The sequence below is a fragment of the Pseudorca crassidens genome, chromosome 2 (assembly GCF_039906515.1).
Source record: "Pseudorca crassidens isolate mPseCra1 chromosome 2, mPseCra1.hap1, whole genome shotgun sequence".
Classification (NCBI taxonomy): Eukaryota; Metazoa; Chordata; class Mammalia; order Artiodactyla; family Delphinidae; genus Pseudorca; species Pseudorca crassidens.
Window position 1 is genome coordinate 116,968,551 of NC_090297.1, and position 26,936 is coordinate 116,995,486.

At 40.0% G+C, this 26,936-nt stretch overlaps 1 protein-coding gene across 1 annotated transcript in view; it reads left to right on the forward strand.

Annotated features, from left to right (window-relative positions):
- The window catches only part of ATF6 (activating transcription factor 6), a 219,850-nt gene extending 194,959 nt beyond the window's left edge, over nt 1-24,891 (forward strand). The window contains exon 16 of the mRNA XM_067728453.1: nt 19,642-24,891. Within this exon, the coding sequence (XP_067584554.1) occupies nt 19,642-19,850 (209 nt within the window). The 3' untranslated portion in view covers nt 19,851-24,891. The remainder of the gene's footprint in view (nt 1-19,641) is intronic.
- The last annotated feature ends 2,045 nt before the right edge of the window (nt 24,892-26,936 follow it).

Genomic DNA, 26,936 nt, shown 5'->3' on the forward strand with positions numbered 1-26,936 from the left:
CAGCTGCTAAGTAAATATTTATGTAGTTGAATCATATTGATCATATGAACAAACTCCCACTGAGAGAACATCTGCCTTGCCTTATATATCTGAGAAGAGCCCTTGTTTATTACACTCTGTTAATTGAGAGCTGCTGGGCTATGTATTAAATTGGATACTTTAGTCCCTGCTTAAAAAATAAAGGTTAAATTGAGCATATTCATAGCTCTGTTAAGATTACATAGTGCCTACTAGCGCAAAAACATAGGTAGTGACTACACTTGACAGTTGTTTGGGATGTGTGATGCCCAGCTGCAGTCTAGGTAGCTTCCTGTGTTTGGTGGTATTTTGATAAGATGAGCTAATAGTGTAAAAGTAGCAAGTCACTGTTGGTCTGTGGAAGAGATTGGGTAGCAGGCCTTCTCTGCTTTAAAGTCTTGTTTTTTAAAAAATCCCAAGAAATAGAGGTTCTTTCAAGAGAGTTTATGGCCTGCATTTTCTAAGTCATAAACCATCACAGTTTTCAGCCTTCAGCCTGGCTCCCGTAGAGATTAACTGTGACCTATATAAACTATGCGGTCGTTCCAGTTGTTTTACCCAGGAAGGGCCCCAAGATTTTCATTGAAGAAACCCAGAAAGATGTCACTGATCCTGGTGAGAAGTACCAAGTTACCAAAAGCAGGTTGGGATAACTTATTTTGAAAAAGATAGGAAACTTGCCAAATTTTCTAGTGCTTTCTTAGCACTAAAAGAAGACTTAAAGAAGGTTTTAATACTTGCCAAAATTTCCCTTGTGGAACCATTTCTACTGTGTGATAGAGATCTGCGGTTGCAAACCTGTCTCCTTTTTCTTTTCTTTTTTCCTTTTTTTAAAATACTAAGTCATAGAACTTGAAAGGCTCTGGATAGTGTTCTTAAGATAAACAGATAAATCCCACATTGTTTCTAATGCAGCACCTTCCTCTGGATTCTTTCACTGTCTCCATAATGTAAGTCTTAGTCACACTTGTATTAACAATAGGTACACTCTGCAGTATCTCCTTTCATACAGCAGTGTCACAAGTATTAATTCCTCAACCCTGATACCACCACAGGAAAACGGTAGTCACTGTAATCTCCATCCATTGGAGAGATGGAGAAAATGAATTCACTATGGAGAATGCAGTTGACTTCCTCGCCACAAGACCAGGAGGCAGTGGAAGGTCATGGCTAGACCCTGGGATCACTGATTCCCAGGCCTCTTCCCTGTGCTCTGATGCCTTTCCGTTCTGCTTCTTAGAGAGATGTGCATTGCATGCTGTGTTAGGTACTTGAATTAATATGTTTAACTCTCGCAGCCACCCTATTACAGATGAAGTTCCAAAAACTTGCTAGCTACTAATTAGAAAAGCTGGCCTTCAGACCCACGTCTGTGATTCCAAAGTCTGACCTCTCTCCATTGTGCCACACTGACTCCACACAGTGACAGTAAGTCACATTTTATTATATATCACTTTATAACCTGAAAGTCCTCCACAAAGATTATCACATTTAATTCTTAAGATCTTTGAAAATATGAGTGGTTGTTATATCCTTTGCAATAAATAAGACACTAGTCAAAATGATCTTATTAAAACCTAAGTCAGCCAGTGATAGTCCTGCTCAGACTCTCCAGTTGTGCCTTATCTAATTAGAGTAAAGGCCCAAATCTGTGTGACCCGTAAGGAGTCTGGTCCCCTAGTCCCTCTCTGGCTTCATGCCTCCTTCCTTCTCTGCCCCAGTCACACTGGCCTCCTTGCTGTTCCTCAGATACTCAGGGCCTTTATATTGGCTGTTCCTCAGTCTGAAATGCCCTTTCCCCAGATACCTGCATGACTAGCTGCCTTAGCACTGTCAGGTCTTGACGAAAAAGTCACCTTTTCACCAAAAATCATCTTCCTGGTCAGGCCTTCCCAGACTACTCTTTGTAAAATTCTAGTCTAGCCCCCAGCTTCTCATATGCCCCTTCCGTGCTTTAGTTTTGTCCTTAATGTTCATCATTTTCAAACATACTATGTATTTACTTCTCTTGTTTATCGTTGACCTCCTCCTGCCCACTAGAGTGGACATGCTGTGAGAAAATGCTGTGAAGAAACGCTTTTGTCTGTTTTGTTCACTTCTCAACTCCAGCACCTAGAACAGGCTTGGCACACAGTAAGCACTCTGAAAATATTCAGTGAATGAAAAAGACATTCGAAAGTGGAAGATCAGAAAGGTAAAGTGATTTTCCCCGGAAAATGAGTTTAAGCTGACCCTGGTCTTCTGATCCACATTCCATGCGTTTTCAGTTTGGAGCTGAGCTGGGCCAAAATCCAGAAGAGGTTATAAATGATTTTATAACATAAAACCCAATTCATTAGGAATACTTTCAATGTAATTTGTACTTTTAAAACAATTGTTTCATTAATTACTATATCATAGCAGACATAGACCAGTCCTTCCTTTGGACTGTCTCCACACAGCAGGAATAATGAGAATAGGTATAGAACTTCACATAGACCTAGTATTTTCACCTCACTGTGTTACGTTATAGGATTGGCAAGCATGCCGGTCTCTCATGCAGCCTCTGCTGCAGGGCGACTCTACCAGTGCTTCCTCAGAGTCATCAAAGGGGCAAACAAACCAGAAGGCAAGGCCACTTAAGGCTGGGGAGCTAAATCAGGAATAGTACAGTGACACACAGGTTAGGAAAGGAAGTGAGTCTACAGCATGGTCCCACACTGTTGCCATTCTGAGTTAAGGACATGCACCAGGCTGTCAGACCTAAAAAAGAAATGCACTGGTAAGTCAGGTTGGTGGTTGTCCAACTCTGTACAACAGTTTTGGCAAAGAAGGTTAAATGCAGTGTTTTGCAATGTATCTCAGCCCTGTTCATTTCTTTGGTAAAATTCTCTCTATAGAGAGTACATTTATCTGGAGGTGGTGTGCATAGCCGTATGAGCTGAAGGCAGCTTGCCAAGCTCCTTCAGAAATATTAACTATTAAATGCACAGCTTGAGTAAGGTTTGCGATTCCCACTCCTACTATACTGCTTGCACAATGATTTATGACTAACCTGCCATGAACCATGACAAGACAGAACAAATCTGAGAAAGTAAGAATGGCAAGTTAGTTACTGAATGTGGGATTTGATCAGTAATCACATCAAAACTGTTATTTGGAAATAAAACATCAGCATCCTCAGTCACCTTTCTCCTACTCAATTTCCCTTTGCTCCAGAAGGAATTAATCTCTTCTTCCTCCTTATCCCTGAGCACTTTTATAGCTGCACTTAGTTAAAGGCAACTCTATTAATTTCTTTGTTTGAACTGAAGTTTCCTTAATTTATTATAACCATTACTCTTGTCGCTGGACCAGCTAGTGTTTGGATTTCACAAATAAGTCTTGCAGCTTCCAAAACACCAACCCATCACTACTGTATTTATTCTTAAATGACTTTTCACTGGGAGAAAGTATAATTATCTGTCACAACAGAACTACAAATAGGACCCTAATAAGTTTACCATTTGTTAATTTCTGTTGCATATAGGCAAATTGTTATATTTTTCTGTAATTTTTTAATATCTTCCTTCTGAACTAATTATTAGTGTTTTCTTTATGTATTTTGTCTGCCACCTTGATTGTACACTACTTACAGATAGAAACTGTGTTATGTAATCATTTGGAGCAGAACACATGCTAATTCTATGAATGATCACAGCTAATCAGGAATTCGGTCAGACATTTCAGCTGAAAGCAGTCCCTGTCCTGATACCACTCTGGGTCCACCGAACCCACAGCCAGTAGCTTTTATGAGCACATTTTCTGTGTCTCCTACCCAAGTATTTACATAAGACAGCACAGGATTCTTGACTGCAAACCTGCAGAGTCTTGAACAGACAGGAGTGTGAGGAGGGCCCTGTATCCCTGATGTTAACACTCCTGTGGGAACAACTACAGATCCTTTAAGAAGATTATGCTTTGGCTGTTAACAGTGACACCTATTAGGAATTGTTCCATGAGAGAGCATGAGAAATTCTCTGGAGTTCAAAAAATCAAAATGACATCCTTGATAAAAAAATCTCTTCATGGTTTGAGTATCATAGTTGACACCAGGAATCTCTGGGAATTTGGTCTTGAAGCTATTCTCAGAGCATGTGTTGCATACATTCCACACAGGCCTTGGGGGATAGAGCAGGCTTAGTTTTTGGTTTTCAGCAGAGTTTGTCATCTTCACAGCTGAGTAGAACACTGGAATGTGACATTTACCCAAGTATACCCATTTTTCATTCAGTATCATTTTCGATGTAGCAGGTCTTATCTTAAAAAAACAAACAACCTCTTTGCTTTTGTGAGTTTAGTTTGTAAAAAAAATGAGAGCAAGAGACTTCTCTCCATTGGACTTCATCCCTGGGTATCATCCTTCACTCCCTGTTCTCACTCTTTTTTCAGAAAGTCACATGACATTTATTGATCAGAGCATTTTATGGTTAACTCACTTTTAAATTTTCCAAAATGCCATTTGGCTTCTTGCCAAAGACCTGTATGGTACCGGGATTTACTCAGTAGTTTTGTAAATACAACTGCTTCCTTTTTCTGGAAGAAATAGAAATAGGACTGAGAGAAAATGGCTTCCTTGCCAAAAAACAGAAATAGCTTTTATGGCTCAGAGAATAACAGTACAATTATAGCAAGAGATGGTTTGTCTGTATCCCACTTTATAATAATTCAAAACTCATGATAAATTCTTAGAAAAGAGGTATTTGTTGTAGGAGTCATAAGTGGTAGTATTTGTAGACTTATGTGGTAATGTATCAGAATTCACAGAATGGAAAAATTACTCAATGCATGGAATAGTATATTCCAAGTTATTTTGTGTTATAGAAATCAAAAATATTCTATAGTCCCTAAGCCGCTTCTTTTGAGAATCTGAGAGAAGAGGAAAAGCCAGTCCATTTCTAATTTTTTTTGGGGTGGTGGGGATGGGGATAGGATATCAGTTCACAGCAGAGCCTTAATTTTACTTGGCAGTGACCTCTATCAGCTGTTCAGTTATGTGTCTTCTAGTTTGTTTCCTCTAAATAAATACAGGGATGTTTCCTCAATTGTTAGACAACTTTTCCAGATTGGTTTCCAATAGTAGCAAAAGGAAAAATCTTTTCCAGTAATTTTCTGATTACTTCATCTGCAAGAGTAAAGTGAACGCTGAAAATGCCACAGTGAGCTTCAGTCATTTATGGGAATGTCTAAAAAGGCATCAGTCATCAGTTATTTCTTTTCCAGATATCTACGAGTGATATCTGCGTTAGTTTCTTAACTAAGACTTTTTTTTTAAATCCTATTTGTTATCAAAGACCTCTGTGTCTAAAAGATAAACTTAAACATTTTAAGTTCTGAAGAAGTAAAATCTTAGATGACTCAACACTTGCTTAAATTTCAACTAAGGATGAGATTGAATTAACAATCTCAGAATCTCAACATATATTTGGCCTTACCTATTGTTAATGAAACGGCTGCAGGCAGGGCTGCATGTTACAAAGCTTGAAAAGAGCAATAGAACTATTTATAAATGCAGACACCTTTATGAAGACCTATTCCCTGGGTTTCACTTATGTAAGCCTACAAAGCTATCAGTTGTAAGTAACTGAGGGGAGTAAACACATGAAAGTTCTCAGATGTCCAGGTTTTTCTGAACATTATGTGATTGAAAAGCAGCCAGGTTTACTGCAGACAGAACTGCAGACATTTCAGTGGAGAAAATGAGACACAAAATGGCAAATAATGTTGTGGACATTGACCTGTGAGCCTGGTCTCCACTTCCCTTTTACCTCCACTCCTGCCTTTTTTTCTGAGGGGGAAGGAATTCTCTAGTTAAAAACTGAATCCATAGGACAGCCTGTCTCTCCTGAGGGAGCTGCCGTACTCTAATTCTTGTTTAGCTCAGTTCTCTGAGTGTGGCGGAGGGGAATACTAACACCCTCTTTAAGTCAACGTCCTGTGGGGCCACTTCCACACAGCCGAGGCCTCATTCATTCATTTATTTAAAAATGTTTATTGAGTGCCTTCTGTGTGCCAGACACTGGGGATTCAGCAGTGAAGAAACATAAAAATGCCTTGTTCTCAGGGAGCTGACATTCTAGTGTGGCTCCTCCTAGGAGGTGTCCAAGTTGAATGGAGCTTCAGGAATGGGTGTGTCTGAGAAGCCTCAGGAGTTTACAGAGCCCCCTAACCTGTTTCTGTGCCCTCCAGCAGGTTTTATATCTGAGCTAATGTGGAAGGGGAGAGACACTTCCTCCTATTAAAAACAAATGCAGAACGGCTGCCTTCAGTGTTATACAAACTGCCTTCTGGCCATATATAAATGATTCACTTTATTGGTTTTTAGTCCGCAATTGCAATACCATGTCAGGTCTCATTCATCTTAACCTGTTGACAGTTGTTTCTAGCGTGTGAGTGAGTTTTTCTGAATGTAGTTGGTATTGTGTGACTATTGTTTCCAAAATATTTTAAGTTTCCATTTTATGAATAAAAAGTATGCTAGACTTTTTAATAGGCTGAGAGTAATATGACAGTATCAGGCCTCAGGTTCCTTCATCTTCTAAAATTCTGATTCAGTGATTCATCTTAGAAGCTGAGCCTGCCCAACACAATGGCAGAAATATTGCAGAGAAAGACGTTTTAATGCTCTGAGAAGAATGTATAATTCCCATATATTAACTTTAAATGCAATTACAGAGCCACTATTTTTCAGAAGAACGAGTGCCCTTTAACCCAATGTTAGTACTTGCGGAGGTTTGGTCCTTAATCTGCCTGCGGGCTAGTTATTCCACATGTTCTGGTTTTATAGGGAAGTGCTTCTGAACATTGGTTCTGTTCTTATGGTTCTCAAATTTCAGATTGTGACACCATTGAACAATTTTCCAGTACTTGGTGCCAGTGATTTAATTATTAGAAGCAATAAAGTTATTGGCCATCCCTATAGTTGGGCCCAGGCTCTAGGCTAAAACTCCAAACTGTGTCTTAGGGCAGCAAATCAGGTCCTAGGTCTAGTTCACTCAGCTTTCAGAATGAATTTTAACCCCAATCCAGTCTTCTTATGGGTCCCTTTGTTGCCACTCATACCTGAAGTTCACTTGTTTTCAGTTTTTGAGGCACTAATTGAAATTACATAATCAGATTTCGATTTGGTAGTTTAGAATCAGTTTGAAGAAATGAGTAATAATGTTGTCATGTCCATTTTAATGATCTTTCAGGGGCTGATGGAGATCAGTGAACTGTAACTGTGTTCTATGATCTGATGAAAAAACCTCTCACATATGTGGGCAGCATTTTCAGGGAAAGAGTAGGCAAGTCCAGGGTGTAAAGCAAAACTAATGCCATTAGTCTTTTTTTTTTGAAAACATGTTTATTGGGGTATAATTGCTTTACAATGGTGTGTTAGTTTCTGCTTTACAACAAAGTGAATCAGCTATACATATACATATGCTCCCATATCTCTTCCCTCTTGCGTCTTACCATTAGTCTTTGAACAATTATGGAATTAGCCAGATTTCCTGAAATCATTCTAGGAAACTATCAAAAGCCCTAGAGGAGCTGAACTTGAGAAAAAGTAGGAACTTGACCTTTTATAGCTTAGACCTCTGTAGCATAAGCCCCTAAATTTCCCAGGGGATAAATTTCATGTGGTCATCTCTAAAAGAGTCACTGTTGATGGTTACGAATTCAAAATATATACTTGGGGTTGAAGAGCAGTGACTTTGGCTGTGTTTCAGAGGTCTTAATAGGATTATTTTTTTGTTTGAGGATGTTAGAAATTCTTTGTTGCTGCCACCATTTCTGAACTATCCTAGGATGGCACGTTCTCAAGTTGGGTCAAAGAATGGTGGAACTTTCATAAAGCAAAGAATTACCTGATGACATGACTAGCAAGTATGAAGGACAGCCTTACTAACCATGTTCTGTATTTTTCATTGTCTGCTGAGAAGGGACTTTGCTAACTCTGGGTATGCAGTGTTGAATGAAACAGACATACTGTGACTTTATGGAGTTGATGGTCTAGTGGGGAGGCATATATTAGTAAACAAGCCAGTGTTTAATTATACGTTGTAATAAGTGCTGTGAAGGAAAAGAACTGACATGATTTGGGGATGCTACTTGAGTTTTGGTAGTAAGAAAAGGCCTTTCTGAGGAAATGCACTTGTTTGATGTTTTACCAATATTTTAAATGTAATTCTGCTGCTTTTGCAACACTCCTGTAATCTGCATAAGGGAAGAAACCTCATTTTCTTCTGTAATTCCTTACAGTTTAAGGCACTCAGTAAATGTTGGTTGACAGTTTTGTGACCCATCATATGGTATCCATTTTTCTTTAGAAAACTCACCCTCTGTTTAATTTGGATACAGAAAATGGGATCTAAATGCTTATAAGAGTCTGTAACCATGCCTAGCATATAGTCAGTGCGCAAACACTTGCTGAATGAATGGATGAAGGTTACAAACTGAGTTTGGTTTCTCAGTTAAAAGTAATCAGTGATCGGGCTTCCCTGGTGGCGCAGTGGTTGAGAGTCCGCCTGCCGATGCAGGGGACACGGGTTCGTGCCCCGGTCCGGGAAGATCCCACGTGCCGCGGAGCGGCTGGGCCCGTTAGCCATGGCCGCTGAGCCTGCGCGTCGGGAGCCTGTGCTCCGCAACGGGAGAGGCCACAACAGTGAGAGGCCCGCGTACCGCAAAAAAAAAAAATAATAATAATCAGTGATCTGATGAAACCACAGACCTACCCTTTTCCTTCATGCCCATCCTTTTTTTTTTTAACTTTTATTGGAGTATAGTTGATTTACAGTGTTGTGTGAGTTTCAGGCATACAGTAAAGTGAATCAGTTATACATATACATATACCCACTCTTTTTCAGATTCTTTTCCCGTATAGGTCATTACAGAGTATTGAGTAGAGTTCCCTGTGCTATACAGTAGGTCCTTATTAGTTATCTATTTTATATATAGTAGTGTGTAGATGTCAGTCCCAATCTCCCAATTTATTCCCCCCACCTCCCCGCTTTCCCTCTTGGTACACAAGTTTGTTTTCTACATCTGTGACTTTATTTCTGTTTTGTAAATAAGTCCATTTGTACCCTTTTTTTAGATTTCACATGTAAGCAATATCATATGATATTTGTCTTTCTCTGTCTGACTTACTTCACTCAGTATGACAATCTTTAGGTTCATCCATGTTGCTGCAAATGGCATTATTTCATTCTTTTTTATGACTGAGTAATGTTCCATTGTGTATATGTACCACATCTTCATTTTTATTTTATTATTTTTTACATCTTTATTGGAGTATAATTGCTTTACAGTATTGTGTTGGTTTCTGCCGTATAACAAAGTGAATCAGCTATATGTATACATATATTCCCATATCCCCTCCCTCTTGAGCCTCCCTCCCACCCTCCCTATCCCATCCCTCTAGGTGGTCACAAAACACCGAGCTGATCTCCCTGTGCTATGCAGCTGCTTCCCACTAGCTATCTATTTTACATTTGGTAGTGTATATATGTCCATGCCACTCTCTCACTTTGTCCCAGCTTCCCCTCCCCCACCCCCCGTGTCCTCAAGTCCATTCTCTACATCTGCATCTTTATTCCTGTCCTGCCCCTAGGTTCGTCAGAACCATTTTTTTTAAAAATTCCATATATATGTGTTAGCATATGGTATTTGTTTTTCTCTTTCTGACTCACTTCACTCTGAATGACAGTCTCTAGGTCCATCCACCTCACTACAAATAACTCAGTTTCGTTTCTTTTTATGGCTGAGTAATATTCCATTGTATATATGTGCCACATCTTCTTTATCCATTCCTCTGTCAATGGACATTTAGGTTGCTGCTATATCCTGGCTATTGTAAATAGTGGTGCAATGAACATTGGGGTGCATGTATCATTTCAAACTATGGTTTTCTCTGGATATATACCCAGGAGTGGGATTGCAGGATCAGGTAGTTCTATTTTTAGTTTTTTAAGGAACCTCCATACAGTTCTCCATGGTGGCTGTACCAATTTACATTCCCACCAACAGTGTAGGAGGGTTCCCTTTCCCCCCACTTCCAGCACTTACTGTTCATAGATTTTTTGATGATGGCCATTCTGACCAGTGAGAGCTGATACCTCACTGTAGTTTTAATTTGCATTTCGCTAATAATTAGTGATGTTGAGCATCTTTTCATGTGCTTTTTGGACATCTGTATTTCTTCTTTGGAGAAATGTCTATTTAGATCTTCCACCCATTTTTTGATTGGGTTGTTCATTTTTTGATATTGAGCTGCATCTGCTGTCTGTATATTTTGGAGATTAATCCCTTGTCGGTCGCTTTGTTTGCAGATATTTTCTCCCATTCTGTGGGTTCATGCCCATCCTTCTTAACACACACGTTCCCATTGCTCTTCCCCCAAGAGTACCATTTGGTTTCAGGACTCCATCTGTCTTGTCTGCAGATAACTCCAAAATTACAGTCCTAGCTCTGTTTTCTCCTGCCAGTCAGTCTTGTAGCCCTGTTTTTTCCTACCAATCAGTCCTTACCCCTATTTCCTACTGCTTGCCTGTCCTCTGCACTAAAATGTCCCGGAATCTCAGACATATGTGCACTCAGCTCCTCCCTCGACAGCTGCATGGCTCACTCCTCACTTCTTCTGTTTTGTTCACTACTGTATCCTCAGTGCCTGGCACATGGTAGGAATTCAGTAAATATTTGTTGAATTAATAAATATATATAGTGTTCAGGCATTATATATTATTATGCTTATATTGCATTAGAAGACACAGTGAGCACATCAGGTGCTTGAACCAATATGTACTATCACTGCGAATGCAACAGCTACAAATGCAAACTTATACTAGAGTTTCCTGATAGTGACCCAGATACCAAGATTGTGTTTGCCACTGGTGATGTGATTTTCTGAAATGATGAATAATTCTTGGTTATGTTCAGAAAAAAAACAATATTGCCAGCATAGTGGAGTGGTTATAAGAATGTATTCTAAAGACACTCTGCCTAGGTTTGAACTTCCTGCTCTGCCATTTGTCAGCTGAGTGGCTAATCACATGATGTTTCTATGTTCCAGTTTTCTCATCTATAAAATGGGGAATAATAATAATAATACCTGAATTAGGTTGTTTTGAGAATTAGATGAACAGTGTCTGGCATGCAGAAGCACGAGGTGTTATTAAATAAATAAATTATTATTCAGTAGTTTATTCCTGGAAATTTAGTGTATATAAAACCCATGTAAAAGCGCTCTATGTTTAAATGTAAAACAGTGAGTTTATTACCATAGTAATAATCAGGGTTTTTTTTTTTTTTAGCCTATGTGAATATTGTATGAGATACAGGACAGTTTTGCATGGGACTGTCCCTGTGCATTACAGACTGTTCAGCTTCCTGGCCCCTGCCCATTAAATTTTAGTAGTTCCCTTCAATCATCATGACCACTACAAGTGCTCCTTAAGGGTTGGTGGGTTTTGTATACATTGTTCTAGGCCCATACACTTTTTTAATGAAATTATTATAGATCTTCTAACTAGATAAGCTCTTTCTCATCTGCCTCCCCATTGTTCAGGAATATAACACCCATGTAATATTTAACAAATTCTAATACCTATCCTTCTCACACTGTTCTGAAAAATTGAAGAGAGAACACATCCAAATTCATTCTATGAGGCCACCATTACCCTGATACCAAAACCAGACAAAGACCCTACAAAAAAAGAAAATTACAGGTCAACATCTCTGATGACTATAGATGCAAAAATCCACAACAAAATATTAGCAAGCCAAATTCAACAATATATAAAAAGGATCCTACATCATAGTCAAGTGGGATTTATTCTAGGGATGCAAGGATGGCTCAATATCTGCAAATCAATCAATGTGATACATCACATTAACAAAAGGAAGGATAAAAATCACATGATCATCTCAATAGACACAGAAAAAGCACTTGACAAAATCCAACATCCATTCATGATAGAAACTCTTATCAAAGTGGGTATAGTGCGAACATATCTAAACATAATAAAGGCCATTTATGACAAACCCACAGTTAATATCATACTCAACAATGAAAAGCTAAAATCTTTTCCTATAACATCAGGAATAAGATAAGGCTGCCCACTCTCACCACTTCTATTTAACATGGTATTGGAAGTCCTAGCCACAGCAATCAGACAAGAAATAAAAGGTATCCAAATTGGAAGGGAAGAAGTAAAACTGTCACTGTTTGCAGGTGACATGACTCTATATAGAAAACCCTAAAGAGTCCACCAAAAAAAACTATTAGAACTAATAAATGAATTCTTCAAGGTTGCAGGATGCAAGATTAATATACAGAAATATGTTGCTTTCCTATTACTAATAATGAACTATCAGAAGGAGAATTCAAGAAAACAGTCAATTGCATCAAAAAGAATAAAATACGTAGGAACAAATTTAACCAAGGAGTTGAAAGATCTGTACTCTGAAAACTGTTAAGTCATTGATGAAGGAAATTGAAGACAACACAAATAAATGTAAAGATATCCTGTGCTCATGGATTGGAAGACAATCTTGTTAAAGTTACAGTACTACCCAAAGCAGTCCACAGATTTAATGCAATCCCTATCAAAATACGCATGACATTTTTCACAGAACTAGAACAAACAATTCTAAAAATTTTATATGGAACCACAAAAGACCTTGAATAGCCAAAGCAATCTTGAGAAGAAAGAACAAAGCTGGAGGTATCACACTCCCTGACTTGAGACTACACTACAAAGCTACAGTCATCAAAATAGTATGGTACTGTATACAGACACATAGATCAGTGGAATAGAATAGACAGCCTAGAAACAAACCCACACACGGTCAATTAATCTATGACAAAGGAGGCAAGAATATACAATGGAGAAAAGACAGTCTCTTCAATAAGTGGTACTGGGAAACCTGGACAGCTACATATAAAAGAATGAAAGTAGAACATCCTCTAGCACCATATATAAAAATAAAGTCAAAATGGATTAAAGACCTAAGTGTAAGATCGGAAACCATAAAACTCCTAGAAGAAAACATAGACAAAACACTCTTTGACAAAAATTGTAGCACTATTTTTTAGGATCTGTCTCCTAAAGCAGAGGAAATAAAAATAAAAGTAAATAAATGGGACCTAATTAAACTTAAGTTTTTGTACAACAAAGGAAACCATTGACAAAATGAGAAGACAGCTGTTTTCTGAGAAAATGGGAGAAAATATTTGCAATGATATGACCAGTAAGGGGTTAATATCCAAAATATATATAAACAGCTTATACAACTCAACTTTGAAAAAACAACCCAATTAAAAAATGGGCAGAAGGGGGCTTCCCTGGTGGCGCAGTGGTTAAGAATCTGCCTGCCAATGCAGGGGACACGGGTTTGAGCCCTGGTCTGGGAAGATCCCACATGCCGCGGAGCAACTAAGCCCGTGAGCCACAACTACTGAGCCTGAGCGTCTGGAGCCTGTGCTCCACAACGGGAGAGGCCGCGACAGTGAGAGGCCCACGCACCGCGATGAAGAGTGGCCCCTGCCTGCCACAACTGGAGAAAGCCCTTGCACAGAAGCAAAGACCCAACACAGCCAAAAATAAAAATAAATAAATAAAATTTTTTTAAAAATGAGCAGAAGACCTGAATAGACATTTTTCCAGAGAAGACATACAGATGGCCAACAGGCATATGAAAAGATGCCCAACATCACTCATTATTAGAGAAATGCAAATCAAAACGCAATGAGGTATCACCTCACATCCATCAGAATGGCTATCATCAAAAAGACCACAAATAACAAATGTTGGAGAGGATGTGGAGAAAAGGGAACCCTTGTACACTGTTGGTGGAAATGTAAATTGGTGCAGCCACTATGGAAAACAGTATGGAGGTTCCTCAAGGAAATAAAAATAAAACTACCAATGATCCAGCAGTTCCCCTCCTGGGTATATATCTGAAAAAAACGAAAACACTAATCCAAAAAGACACATGCACCTCAATGTTCATGACAGCGTTATTTACAATAGCCAAGATATGGAAGTAACTTAAGTGTCTATCAACATATGAATGGATAAAGAAGATGTGGTATATATCTGCAATGAAATACTACTCAACCATAAAAAAGAAGGAAATTCCGCCATTTGCAACAACATGGATGGACCTGGAAAGTATTATGCTTAGTGAAATAAGCCAGATAGAGAAAGACAAATACTGTATGTTATCACTTATATGTGGAATCTAAAAAATAAAATGACTGAATATAGCAAAACAGAAACAGATTCACAGATACAGAGAACTAGTGGTTACCAGTGGGGAGTGGGAAGGGGGAGAGGCAAGATAAGGGTAGGGAATAAAGAAGTAGAAACTACTATGTATAAAATAAATACAGACATATATTGTACAGCACAGGGAATATAGCCAATATTTTATAATAATTTTAAATGGAGTCAAATATATAAAAATACTGAATCATTATGTTATACAACTGAAACTTATGTAATGTAGTAAATCAACTATACTTCAATAAAAAAATAAATACACATGTATTTTTTAAATATTTAACAAATCCTGATTTGTCTTGCAGTTAAACAAATAATATCCCTCCCGCCATCCCTCCCTGCCTTTGGACACTCACAGCCTGAAATCTCTCCTCTGTCCCGGAAACGGCAAAGGGCAGACATGGTGGTTGCTAGGAGTTCTTTGCTCCTGCAAGTGTTCTCCCTTATGTCTCCAGAAAGATTTTTCAAGTCGGAAGCATATTTTGTGTTTGCATCTGCAATACGACTGGTACTTACTCACTCAGTCTTCTTCCCCACTGTTGAGGGAGAGGTTCTATCTAGTTCTACCACTGATCCCCCACCCGCTACCTTCAGAAATGCCCAACGTTTCTTAAAGGAGCCAAACCGTTTTTCTATAAGCATTTTAACATATTCAGTGACATGGAACATTTATATATTGGTTATAAAGAAAAAGATCAATGCTAGAGTTTTCATGGAAGGTTTCTTAGAAGTGGGATTTGAAATGGGCCTTAAAGGGTTAATAGAAATTGACTGGATGGAGAATTTGGGTAGAGAAGAGCAGAAAGAGCTTTTTAATTTTTTTTTCCAAGCAGAGGATAAAGTACTAGCAAAGATAAAATGCATGGTGCTCTGGGATGGTCAAAACCAGGACTCCGGTTAAACATTGGAGATAAGATTGGTTAGACATGGTGAAGTCAGCTTTGGAAGTTTTTGAAAGCCACCGAAAACATGTGATGTTTCACCCCTTATTGTTCATTGTATTCCCGCCTTCCCTTCCCTTTGTCTCCTTTGTCTCCTTTGTCTCCTCTTTCTTACCCTTCTGGATTTCTTTCATGATTTTTCCACGTGTTTGTTTTGGGTGCAGGTATCTCTTGTGATCAGTGGAAGGGGGGATTTTTATTTACCTTCCATGTTCCCCCACATACACACACATACCCCACACCCTACAGGATTCAGGCACAGGTCCTGACAGCCTGTCACTGCCTGTCACCAGCCTAGCTTACACAGAGCAAACTGCCTCTTGTTAGGGTTGGTGTCTGATTCTGAACAGAAATCTTGTTTTATCATACATAGTCTTTGCAAAGCACTGGTGAAGTCTTGTCATTTTTTAAAATTAAACTTTCTGTGAAATTTGGGGGTATTTAAATTCTGTTTATGGTTAAGGTCCTGGTGTGTGTGTTAGTCATCTCCCAGCTAACAGCCCCTTGGCAGGCCATTCTTAATTCAGTTATTGTGTGTTTACAGGCTGTTCAGAATTCCACATTGCCTAGAGTTTTTCCACCGCCAGTGTCCAAGCACTTTTTTTCTTGCTTTCCCAACCCCTCTGGGCATTCAGACTCACTTTCTGGCGCTCATGTTTGAAGCCAGTCATCTCTTTTCCTTTTTATTTGCCTGATCAATTTTGAATTTGAAGTATTCATATTTCATACCTTTTTCCTGACTCAGGTCAGTGTTTCTTCTCATTCTGTTCACTTCAGAAGTCCCAGAACATAAGATTATTTATATCGCTTGTGCAGCACCCAAATGTTTGCTAATAGCAGAGGGAAAGTGAACCTTTAACATTTGTGCTCCATACTGTAACTTTTGGTTCTGTTTTTCCCAGTCACTGTCTTTTTCATTAAGTACACAAAAATCCTTCAGCAGTCTTTTCACATAACTCAGCTCTAACAACTCCCTAGTTGTTGACTTTGTTCCCTCTTGTCGGCAAGCCCATGAGCTGTAATGTTTTCTCTTATTACTGGGGCACTGCCTATTCATAATGGAGGCCTGGCCCTTAATGAAAGTGTGCCGTCCGTCCTCAGCCTCTCACATCCTGCCTGGGTTTTCCTTCAGAGGCTGTTCCTCTCCTCCCTACCTGAGCCACCAGAGTCTTCAGGTTCTCATCTCTCCAGTTAGAACCTCCTCTGGTATATTTTATTCACACCGAGGCACAAATTATAGGCAACAGTTGAAAATGTCCTTTCCGAGGGTGGTCAATTATTAACTATGCTCAAAGTCTGAAAGTAAAGGATAACGGGAGCTTCATCTGCCACTTGGGGGAGGAGTTTCGGAGCCTCTCTGATGCTCCTGGAAGCAGATCGTGTGAACAGATGCCTGACAGTGCAGGGGAGGGGCCTATGAAAACCACAAGTTATCATAAGCTGTTTCCCATTCTGTCCTCCTTTAATTAAAATAATTAGAACCTCATCAGTAATAGAGACCACCTCACTCACTATCCAAGGGGGTCAATACTGAAAACCAAAGGACTTTTATAAGGTCCCACAGAGTAGACTGAAGAAAAGAAATTGCTGTAGCCCCTTTAACTATTTTCTAGAGGTGTTGGGTAACTTGGGATTCCTAATGGCGTGTCACTTTAAACCTAAATTTTCCAGCTTGTCATTCAGAAGGGGCTTCCTAAATTCGGTTTAAGGCGTTCACATCCTATCTGGTAGAACTATCTGGTAGAATCTTCTTCTAGTAATGCTGACTGTTTCCTTGGCCTAGAAGTTCAGAAAGGAGAGAAGAACAGAATCCGTTTTAAAGCCACCCAAACCGTACCTAGCATGAGCCTCCTGGTTGGGCTTAAGATAACAGTACCATTTCAGCCATGACTAGGGACTCCCAGGTTTTGGAATCAGGTCGCAGCTTTAGTTTTCCCCCAAGCATCTGAGCTCATATCACCAGGTTTTTCATCTCTTCCCAACATTTAAGCTATTAAAGAACTCCAGTTATCAGTTTAAACCATAGCAGGCGCATGGGCTCTAATAACTTCTGCAGGTGGTATGGGCTATATGACAGAACCTAGTCTTGATCTTAAACTGTCATCTGGATTCTGAGTTAATCTAGGAAAGTAGTAAAAATTAGTCATGTATATTACATGTCTTTTATACATGTGTTCTTCATTATTTGATCATCTGTGTCTCAATGTGTCCGTGTGTGTGTGTGTATATGCACACAGTCTTTCAGTTTTTCTAAAACAGAGAGGGCCCATGGTTCCAAAAGGAAATGACTAGTGTGGCACCTTGAAATCTGAACCCTGTCACATGTTCTGAATGTAATGACTCCAAATACATTAACAGGTTGTCTTTCTTCCATTGCCTACTTTTTGGAAAAGAAATCACTTTGATAGGAAACGTTGGCTAACTTACAGCCAATCAGATTTAATCCTCTAAAGATAAGTAAATGATTTGATAGCCATTACAAAGTGGCAGGAGTTGTAATATTGGAGTTAAGTGTTCACAGCAATGGTCTTAAAGAATAGGTAGGGTTAGTTATTACACAGCAGCAACCAACTGCTCTTCATTGCTAGTAAGGCTGGGAAAGAAGGAAATTAGCTTCAACTGTAATTGAAGAGATTTATAAGACTTGTAATGGGAAATTCACCATCAATGGAGACTATTTTAGAAATTGAAACAGGCAATCAACCAATAGAAGTGGAATAATGATGTCTTCCATTGGCCTTAAAATGGGATATATGATCTGCTCAAGGCACTTAAAGTTGATAGATTATTAGATTTAATAGTTTTTAACTTTTAGGGGGTCATAGACCTCATTAAGAATTTGATGTACCCCCTCTCCAGAAAAATGCACATACAAATAAAACTTTGCATGCAATTTTAGGGAACTTATGGACTCCCTGAAGCCTGTGCATTAGACCCTAATTTAAGACACCCCAGACTAGATGATCTCCTTAAGTCATTTCCTGCCTCGTTAAGTTACAAGCTCCATAGTTCAATTTTCCCAAACATAATGGAATCTGAGGATCAAATGTCAAACTTTGGATTTTCTTCCTCTGGATTTATAATACTTGGCACGCCTGGTGTAGTAGTAAAAAAAAAAAGAAAAAAAAAATAATGGAGTAGAAAGAATTCCACTTTTAAGTTCAATTCTTTGCCCCGGAGAAGCCAAATGTTTAATTTTGAAATCACTGGTTGGCTGTATATCACCCTCATGAAAAGGCAGTGCAGGACTAGGCCCTCGCCAGCATTCTTCCTGGTCCCACACCCAGCTCTGGATTCATGGCTGAAAATGCGAACTGAGGTGCCACGTTGACTCCCCAGCATTCTTCCAAGTTTACACATCTTCTAACTGCATTGCTATGAATGTCCAGCTGGTCTTGAAAGATGTTATCTATTTATAATTCTGCCATCAGTTTTATGCCCAAGTTTCATTGACTACAAGTTGGAAAATGACCACCTAGAATTACAAATCGGGGAATAATTTGGCCTTCTCCCGAAAATAAAGAGCTTTTGTCCTCACAGGAAGAATGGAGTGTAGTACATGTCTGTGTATATTAAACTCATGATAGTAAGTTACCCCATATGTGTTAAGCATGGCTCTATGTGGTTTTTCCCGTTCCCTTATGCCAATAGCCTCTAGTTTACCTGGAAGTCCTTATAGCATTCCTTTTAATCCCAAATTGGAAATGTATGGCTCTCTTTGTACCTGGAATCCAGAACTGAAATTAAGGACTGCCTTAATAGGGAACAGAAGTGACAGTGGTCTCTGGGAAAGAGCATGATTATCAGATGTCTACAACTTGTTGTCAGTCTTCACTGTATTTTATGTTCCTAAGCACAAATCTTTAAATTCATAGTTGGGAATGTCTTCATGAAATTAGAAGTATTACTGATGAACAGGAGCCAGGCAGTCCTGGCCAAGGTCTCCTTAACCTTTCGCATGATATGGTGGTCCCTTTGACAATTATTCCTGCCCACTGTTGGAAGGGGAGAACTTAAGTATTCTTCCCTCTACACTCTCCCCTCCCCCAACTGAAATCGCCTGCTGTTCCAGTTGGTCCAGTCGTGGTGATACACTGCATGGAAAGCATACAAGACATATAATGTCTGTGGACAGATAATCTGTGGTATTAACTCTGACAGTGGCTCCAGCCTTTACTGAGCCAGTGAAGGTGGTTTGGGAACTAGAATTGAGGTGAGGACAGGCCATCCTGGCACTATAGCTCTGCTTAGTGACTGATGAAGTCTCTCTGTACCCTTGAAAGCGTGCTGACAGTTCACACCCTTGAAGCGCATTGATGTCTTTCTGGGACTGAAGCTTATAGCAGAATTGCACATTCTGTTGAATATTTATTCCTTGTGTTTATTTCTGTCTGCAGAGAATGTGATCAATGGGCAGGATTATGAAGTGATGATGCAGATTGACTGTCAGGTGATGGACACCAGGATCCTCCACATCAAAAGCTCGTCAGTTCCTCCTTACCTCCGAGATCAGCAGAGGAATCAAACCAACACCTTCTTTGGTTCCCCTCCAGCAGCCACAGAGGCAGCCCACGTTGTCAGCACCATCCCTGAGTCACTACAATAGTACCCAGGGGCTACAATGGAAAACTAAGGATGGGACCCTGCCAGACCGGTGAGTGGATGAGAGAAATGCTTCTTTCTGCCTTGGTGGCAAGCAGAGAACTGCCTCATAATAGAATTCAGGAGATAGAAGAGAAAAAAAGAAGCTGCTCTATTTTTCACCATCTGCCCATCGACTCGGAAAGCACTGGAACTCAGACACAAGGGGAGCAGCATATCTCCACAGGCATGTGTAGCCCTGCATCCTCCACTGTTGTCTGGTGTAGATAATTTTTTTCTGTACCTTTCTGAATTGCTTTTCCCTCTGTATTTGTTTTGTGTTTAAATAGTCATATGCTTTCAAATAAGATACACTTCCCCTCTCTGCCATTTCACTTATTGTTATGGTAAAGAGACTTTTATTTAACAGCACCCATATGTTTCCACTCATTAGATCTTTCATCAACTTAATGCAAACCAATTGTGGATGTGTGCTTATTGGAAAGCAAATGTCAAAGCCAGAAGAGCCAAAAGCATCCCCAAAAGAGTCAAAACAATTTGGAGTGTCAGGTAAAGGGGAAAATCCCCCGGTGGTAAAGTTTATCTTGCGATATTCGGTTCACACCTGAGACTGCATGTGAACAACTGTATTGGGGTCGGGGGTGGGTAGCAAATTTGCGAGAATGAAATGGAAGAGAAGGCGGGCTTTGAAAGAGGAGATAGCTTCATTAATACATATGTTTAAAACACTGAAAGTTTGATGTGATTGCAGTTTAAGATTAAAGCCACAGCTACCGTTTATTCTGAGGACCATGGGCCACTGAGCGTTAGCACACGTACTTATGTCTTTTCTTTAGTAATCTGGTTCAGATCCTCAAGGACCACAGGACAAATCCTTCATTTTTATTGTGAATCTCCACACACTACACACCTTCTATTGATATGATACCCAGTTCAGCTAAGGAGCATGTAGGCGACTTTACATTTAAACAAACGAGAGCTTTTTCTCTTGAGAATTGATAAGTATTCACTCCTTTAAAACTTTGCAGACAGGCAAGTTAGATTCCTGCTGGTGGAGTGCATCCCATAGTATGGCAATCATTTTCAATTCTCCAGTGAAAAGGCAGTGAAGGAATTAACTCTTTTGTCCTCCCATTATTAAAAACAAAAACAAAACAGAAAAATATCTTACTTTGTTCACTTGTACTTTGACTGTCTCCTCTGTGATTTCTACCTTCAGCTTCAAAAAGTGAGTCTTCTACCCTCTCCTCCTATGAAACTTTTGAATTTCTCCATAGAATTCATTCTGCAAACACCGCTTCCTGTCCTAATTGACTTGCTCTTGTCAGATTTCTTCCCTTCCATTCCACACTGTATCAATCTCTTCCTCCTTGCAAGAAAAGGAACGAGACATTATATCAACTCCTCAAGGCCTACCTTGAGTGAGTTAGTTTTCTGCCTGTGAAATTAGGCGTGGCTCCTAGATAATTTTGAAGACTCACCAGCACTTCTTTGTGGACAGTGATGCCTCTGTGCTCAAGCCAGTTAGACGCTTTCCGAGGAAATCAGTTTAACTCTTGTGAGGGGAAGAAGGGGACTCTGCTGCTCTATTCCCTGGGAATCTGGAGTTTGAAAAGTATCCGTTAGCCACGTAGCAACCATTTTAAGTCAGGGCAGCACTCCGCTCTGATTTGGCTGCCCCAGGCGGTTTTCAGACAAGACCCATTTTCCCTGGGGACCACTCTGGCTTCTAAGGGGCGCCAAGGAATAGAAGGCAAGTGCCTAGAAGACCTTTAGGTTGCGGGGCAGTCTTCTCATGGATTGTCTTCTCCTGGCCCTGCTCCTTCCCATTCTGTCCTGTGAATTAGCCAGACAAGAGGCTGCTACCATGGCTGGTAGGCAGTGGCAACATGGTCATTCCCAAGCTGCCAGTCTTCTCCTGCAACTGTCGTAGTCATCACGGTGGATGCAAATACCGTGTGTGTGGAGTGACTGTAGATGGTGCTTCCGTCCTCTCCTTTGCACTGAATCACACAAAAACAAACCATCACGTGGATTCCTTGTTTGGGGCACTTGCTTTTACTTTATCCCTCTATTCCCAGGTTTTCCTGTGTCCATTTTACCAACTGGTCAGACTGAAGACTTCATTATGTCACGTTAACGCCTCTCTTTCAGGTGAAAGTGTGGGTTAAGTGTACCTGTGAAGTGACCACGAAAAGCAGTCTGGGAGCCTTGCCTCCTTCGCTTTTCACTCACTGACCCTTCCACCCCTTGTCATTACCCGTTCTTGGATTGATCTTTTTGAGATGAGGGAACAGGATTCTCCTCAGGGTAAAGTTTCAGGAAATGAGTGAAAGGCAGCTGACAAGTATTCTACTTTTTAAACTGCTGTCGAGGCTACTGTTAAATCTCGGGGCACAATGGTAGTTTTTATTGTCATGTCTGTACATTAGCTCAAGGTCCTTTAGGAAATGGAAAATTGCTCTGCCTGATGAATAAACTGGTCTTTTGGCTTAATTGTTTTGGTGAGAAGGCCTTTTGGGGATTGCAGCCAGGAATTATGGGGGACGTGTGTGTGTGTGTGTGTGTGTGTATGTGTGATTTTTTAATTTATTGAGTTTTTAAGTGGCATTTTGCAAGCTTGTGAGAATGTTAGGTAAGCTCATGGAGGAGGCAAGTCTGCCTATTATTAGGTGACTCTGTGCCCTTTGGGCCACCAGTACTACTGTCTTGAGAGGTGATGGCAGAGACTGCTGGGAACGGTTTTTCCACTTAGTTGCAAGTTCCAAGTTTTTAAGGCTTAATGGAAGTGGATGTGCCCTCATGCTGTCTACTGAGTCAGACGTCAGGAGCTTCTTCTCCGTGGGGTTAACTCACTCAGCAGAACAGGGACACAGCTCCATTAGGGCGGCAGTGTAAAATGCCTCTTTCCAAAGTTAGGGTTTGTGAAAGGATCATCTTGAAACAAATGTATTGCTTGCCATTCTTGCAGTTTAGGTTATTGGGTGGGGGGTTGTCTTTTCACAAGTGAAAAACCCCCTGTAATTATAAAAGCTCAGAGCATCTTCTAATTTTTTTTTTTAAATGACTACAGTCTCCAGAACAAAGCTGGCATTTCTTTGCCTTTTCTTGTTAGCAGGAAGTAGACATGGCGGTATTTGAAGGCAGCCGTGTTATATGAGTCATTCTTGAGTGTTCTGAATAAACACTACTTAGAAACAGGCAAGAAACTTGGGATTCAAACTAATTTTTCTAGCATTTTAAAAGAGGCACTGTCCTGATCAAACTTTCCTGGCTCGAATCTTCCTCCTGGGAATGAACCCCCAGTAGTCACAGCAGTGACACTCTGATAAGATGCTGCTGCTGTGGCATTTGGAGTGACTAAAACTGGAGAACTCTGGAGCTCCTTGCAATTTTTGTACTATTTTCTGATTCTTGCCATTTCACTAAGCTCAGGTTGTGAAACTTGACAGCATATCAGAAAAACTTGTCATTGTACTAGACTTTCTAACACTTTGAAAAGTTTCAAAGCAGCTTCCACTTTCAACTGTCTGTTAGAAGTAACCACTTTTACTGAAGAGCCAGAGTAAGAGCCCATATGCCCCCTCTTCAGTCTGACCACATGGACATTTTCCACTGCATACGGCTGGGCCAACTCAGCTTCCTGCTGCAGAGTCATAGGCCTGAACTTCACATGAGACCTTGCATACTATTGGCTGTTTTCGTGCGAATTAACCTCTCAAATAAGATTGCTTAATGCCCAAATTGATAGACATTTATTACCTGCTGTGAATCTCTCATTCTTTGCGAAAATGTGACTTCTGTCAGTCCTGAGTCATTTTAATTTACAGAAATTAGGATCTTTGCTGCTAATAGGAATACTAATTATAACTTTTACCTTAAAAACAAGAATAAAGCTTAAAGAAAGAAAATGAAATGTAAGACATTTTTATTCTGACCCCTGACAGTATTTGGGATGGAGCAATTCCTGTTTCCCTAGGGGTTGTGGTTAATTTGTAATTTTCTAGGAAACAGTATTGGACTACCCCAAAAAATGTTGCTGGAGTCCAGCTGGAACTATGCACATTAAAAAAAAAAAAACAGTTTTCTCTTACCTGAAAAAAAGAAATCAGAATGTATCCTGTTAACTTATATTTTTAAAGACTAAGCTTAAAACAAAGTTTATTTTGGATAAGACTAGAACTTTTAGCAGTTTATTCTAATATCTGTGCATTAATATCTATGTTGATATCTGTCAGATTATCTGTCAGAATTTATAAAAAGAAGGATGACAAAGGTATCTTGATCAGGAAACCTGATCCTACGTATGAATCATGTCACGGCTAGTCACTGTGAAATAGTGGACACCATATTCAACATATTAGTTTGCTGCCTTAGAGACTTTTAGCACATTAAAAGACTTTAAATGATATTAAGTTGGGGAACCAAGGATTAAATAAACCATAGTTCATCATTTGCCAAAGTCAGCAAACAGCACACTGTCCTGCTGCTTGCCGCCAGCGATGTCGGTGACCATTAGTTAATAAGCAAACCAGGAAGTTTGGCATATCCCCCAGTAGGATCATCCCAGATAGAGATGAGCAGGTTGACTTTCACAGTAAATGTATATTGGACCATTTTAACTCACACTCAGCCCTAATTTCTAGGTCAGTCATCTTCATAAAAGATGGTGGGAAAATAAATAGAATTTTAGATGAAAACTGCTGTGCACTACTGGCCTTAGAGATACTAGTTTCCTGTCATGTTGCCAATATGGTTAGGCTAAGACCAACAGTGCTTCTCCCCTGGAGCCATTAGAACCTGAGGAGAGAGTGTTAGAGATGCCATTTCACCAGGGTTTTCTTTCTAAGGGTTGTATCCATGCTCCGTTAAGAATGGGTTAAAGATGCAGAGGAAAGATATACCATTCTCTTCCTTAATATTTATGTTGGTTTACAACACATAAAGAAACAATGACAACAGACTATGTCATGCTTTTAAACAAGTCTTTATAATGCAATACTTGTTCCTTGTCTAAAGTTCAAATAAAGAATTTTTAAACTTGCCTTGTTCTGTTTTGTATGTAGAAAGAGAAGAAAAGACCCAAAGTGAATCATCAGTGTTAAGTGATTAGTAATGAGAAGGGAAGCCTAAAATGGTTTTGTGGCCTGTTACTGTTTAGATGAAACAATTGAACTCTTTTCCACTCTTTTTCCCAACCTGGTTAAGTAAAAGTTTCCTTTATTGTGTCCAAATATTTGAACTACAGTCTTTCTTACTAAGGGAAAAAAAAAATTGTCTAAAAACTTATACTTTGTCCTTCTACATCAGGAAACCGAGTTAATCACACCAAAGCCTTTTCTCAGCTTAGAATGACGTGTCTCCGAGCATGAAGCTAGTCACTGCAGACTGACAGCAAAGAATCCTTCTGGGAATAATCAGTGCGGGCATTTACTGAGTACCCAGTGTATGCCTCGACACTAAGTTCACTAGCTCTTTTATTTCAATCCTCCCTACAGCTCATTTCCTACAGTGGTCACATAACTTGTAAATAATAAACCCAGTATTTGGACCCAGGCAATTTAGCTTCAGCACATGGATTCCCAACCTCGCGAGACATAGATCGGGCATAGATTCCTGCCCTTAAAAGAGCTCACAGTGGCCTGTGGGGTCAGATACGCAAATATACAAAATTACAGTAACGTCAGGGTTCTCTTTGAGGCAAAACTACATTTGTTTCCTAAGATACCTTATTAGGCTTCTTTAGAAAAGTAAGACCCCAAATCCCTTCTTCTGCAGAGAAAGTCAGTACACAATGGAGGGTAGGGGGCTGGGCAGCAGAAAAGGAAAAGTGGACCCAAGCTACAGGGCTTGGTCTCTGGGTGCTGGAGCCTCTCAGGGACTCGTGAAAAGACTCCCTGGTGGCAGGAGGGCAAAAAGGCTTCACACTGTAAATCCTCTTCATTGTCTCAAGTAGTCAGTAAAAGCCTGTTGCACACACAGCTTTGAATCAGCGTTGTTTTGGGGAGTGAAAGAAAGGGAGTAGGATTCAGTGTGCTATGACTAATGCAGAAAGAAAGCTTGCAGATACTGAAGCAAGATAACTCATAAATGGGAAAGTCAGTGAAGCAACAGAGGTGACCAGGAAAATATCACTCCCGCCACACCCTCGCCCTCCTGGGACCTTGCCACCAAATCCTTATGGGATTGTGCCTCCGGGACTTCCCACTGTATGTGGGATACTGTTCAAGCCAATTTTGGGATCTCAGAGGATAACCACAACTGACATTTGGATTACACCATACATGGTGCCTGAAATAGAGGGTTCTTCTAGCGCATACTCTGCAATTTATCTAACTACTTCTCTTTTGTTAGAAATTTAGACCACTTCCAATGTTTTGCTAACCATAGGAAATCTATAGCATATTATTGACTCCATCACATTCGGTGTAATCTGTACAACTGCCTGAAGACAATCCTTCCCTTAGTTGACTTCATGATAACAGCTGATACATATTGAAGACTTAACCTCTAACAGACATTGGGCTAAGCATTTGCAAGCATTAGTTCATTAAACTTTACAGCAGCCTTATGAAATAGATATCATTATCCACGTTACAGATGAAAAAATGGGCACAAAAGAGTAAGGAACTTGCCTACGAACTCACAACTGACACATACCGGAGCCGGGATTTGAAATTAAGTCTACCTTGCTTGTAAAGCCACATTCTTTCTACGATAGTATGTTGCCGCTCATCCTTTAAAGCCATAAAGGATGCAGCAGGAGACAAAGTAGAGAGGAAGAAACCAAGCCACACATCGTGGGCAACCAGGGTGTTGAGGCATGGTCAGGAAGGAGGGACAATACCTAAGAGGCAAAGTCCATTGGTGCTGGTGGGTTTTCTATGAACAATTCATCCCCTCTGAAGGAGTATATACTCACTGCTGGTTGCATGTGGAGCCCACGGTGGGTTGCTGAACCTCAATCCTTGCAGTCCTCATCTCGGGTGAGTTACCCAGTGGGGTAAAGACAAGCTGGGTGCTCCCACCATTGAAGATCCCGGGCTCGGCCCATACGCCCACTCTGCTCAGGTCCAAGAGCATTCAAGTG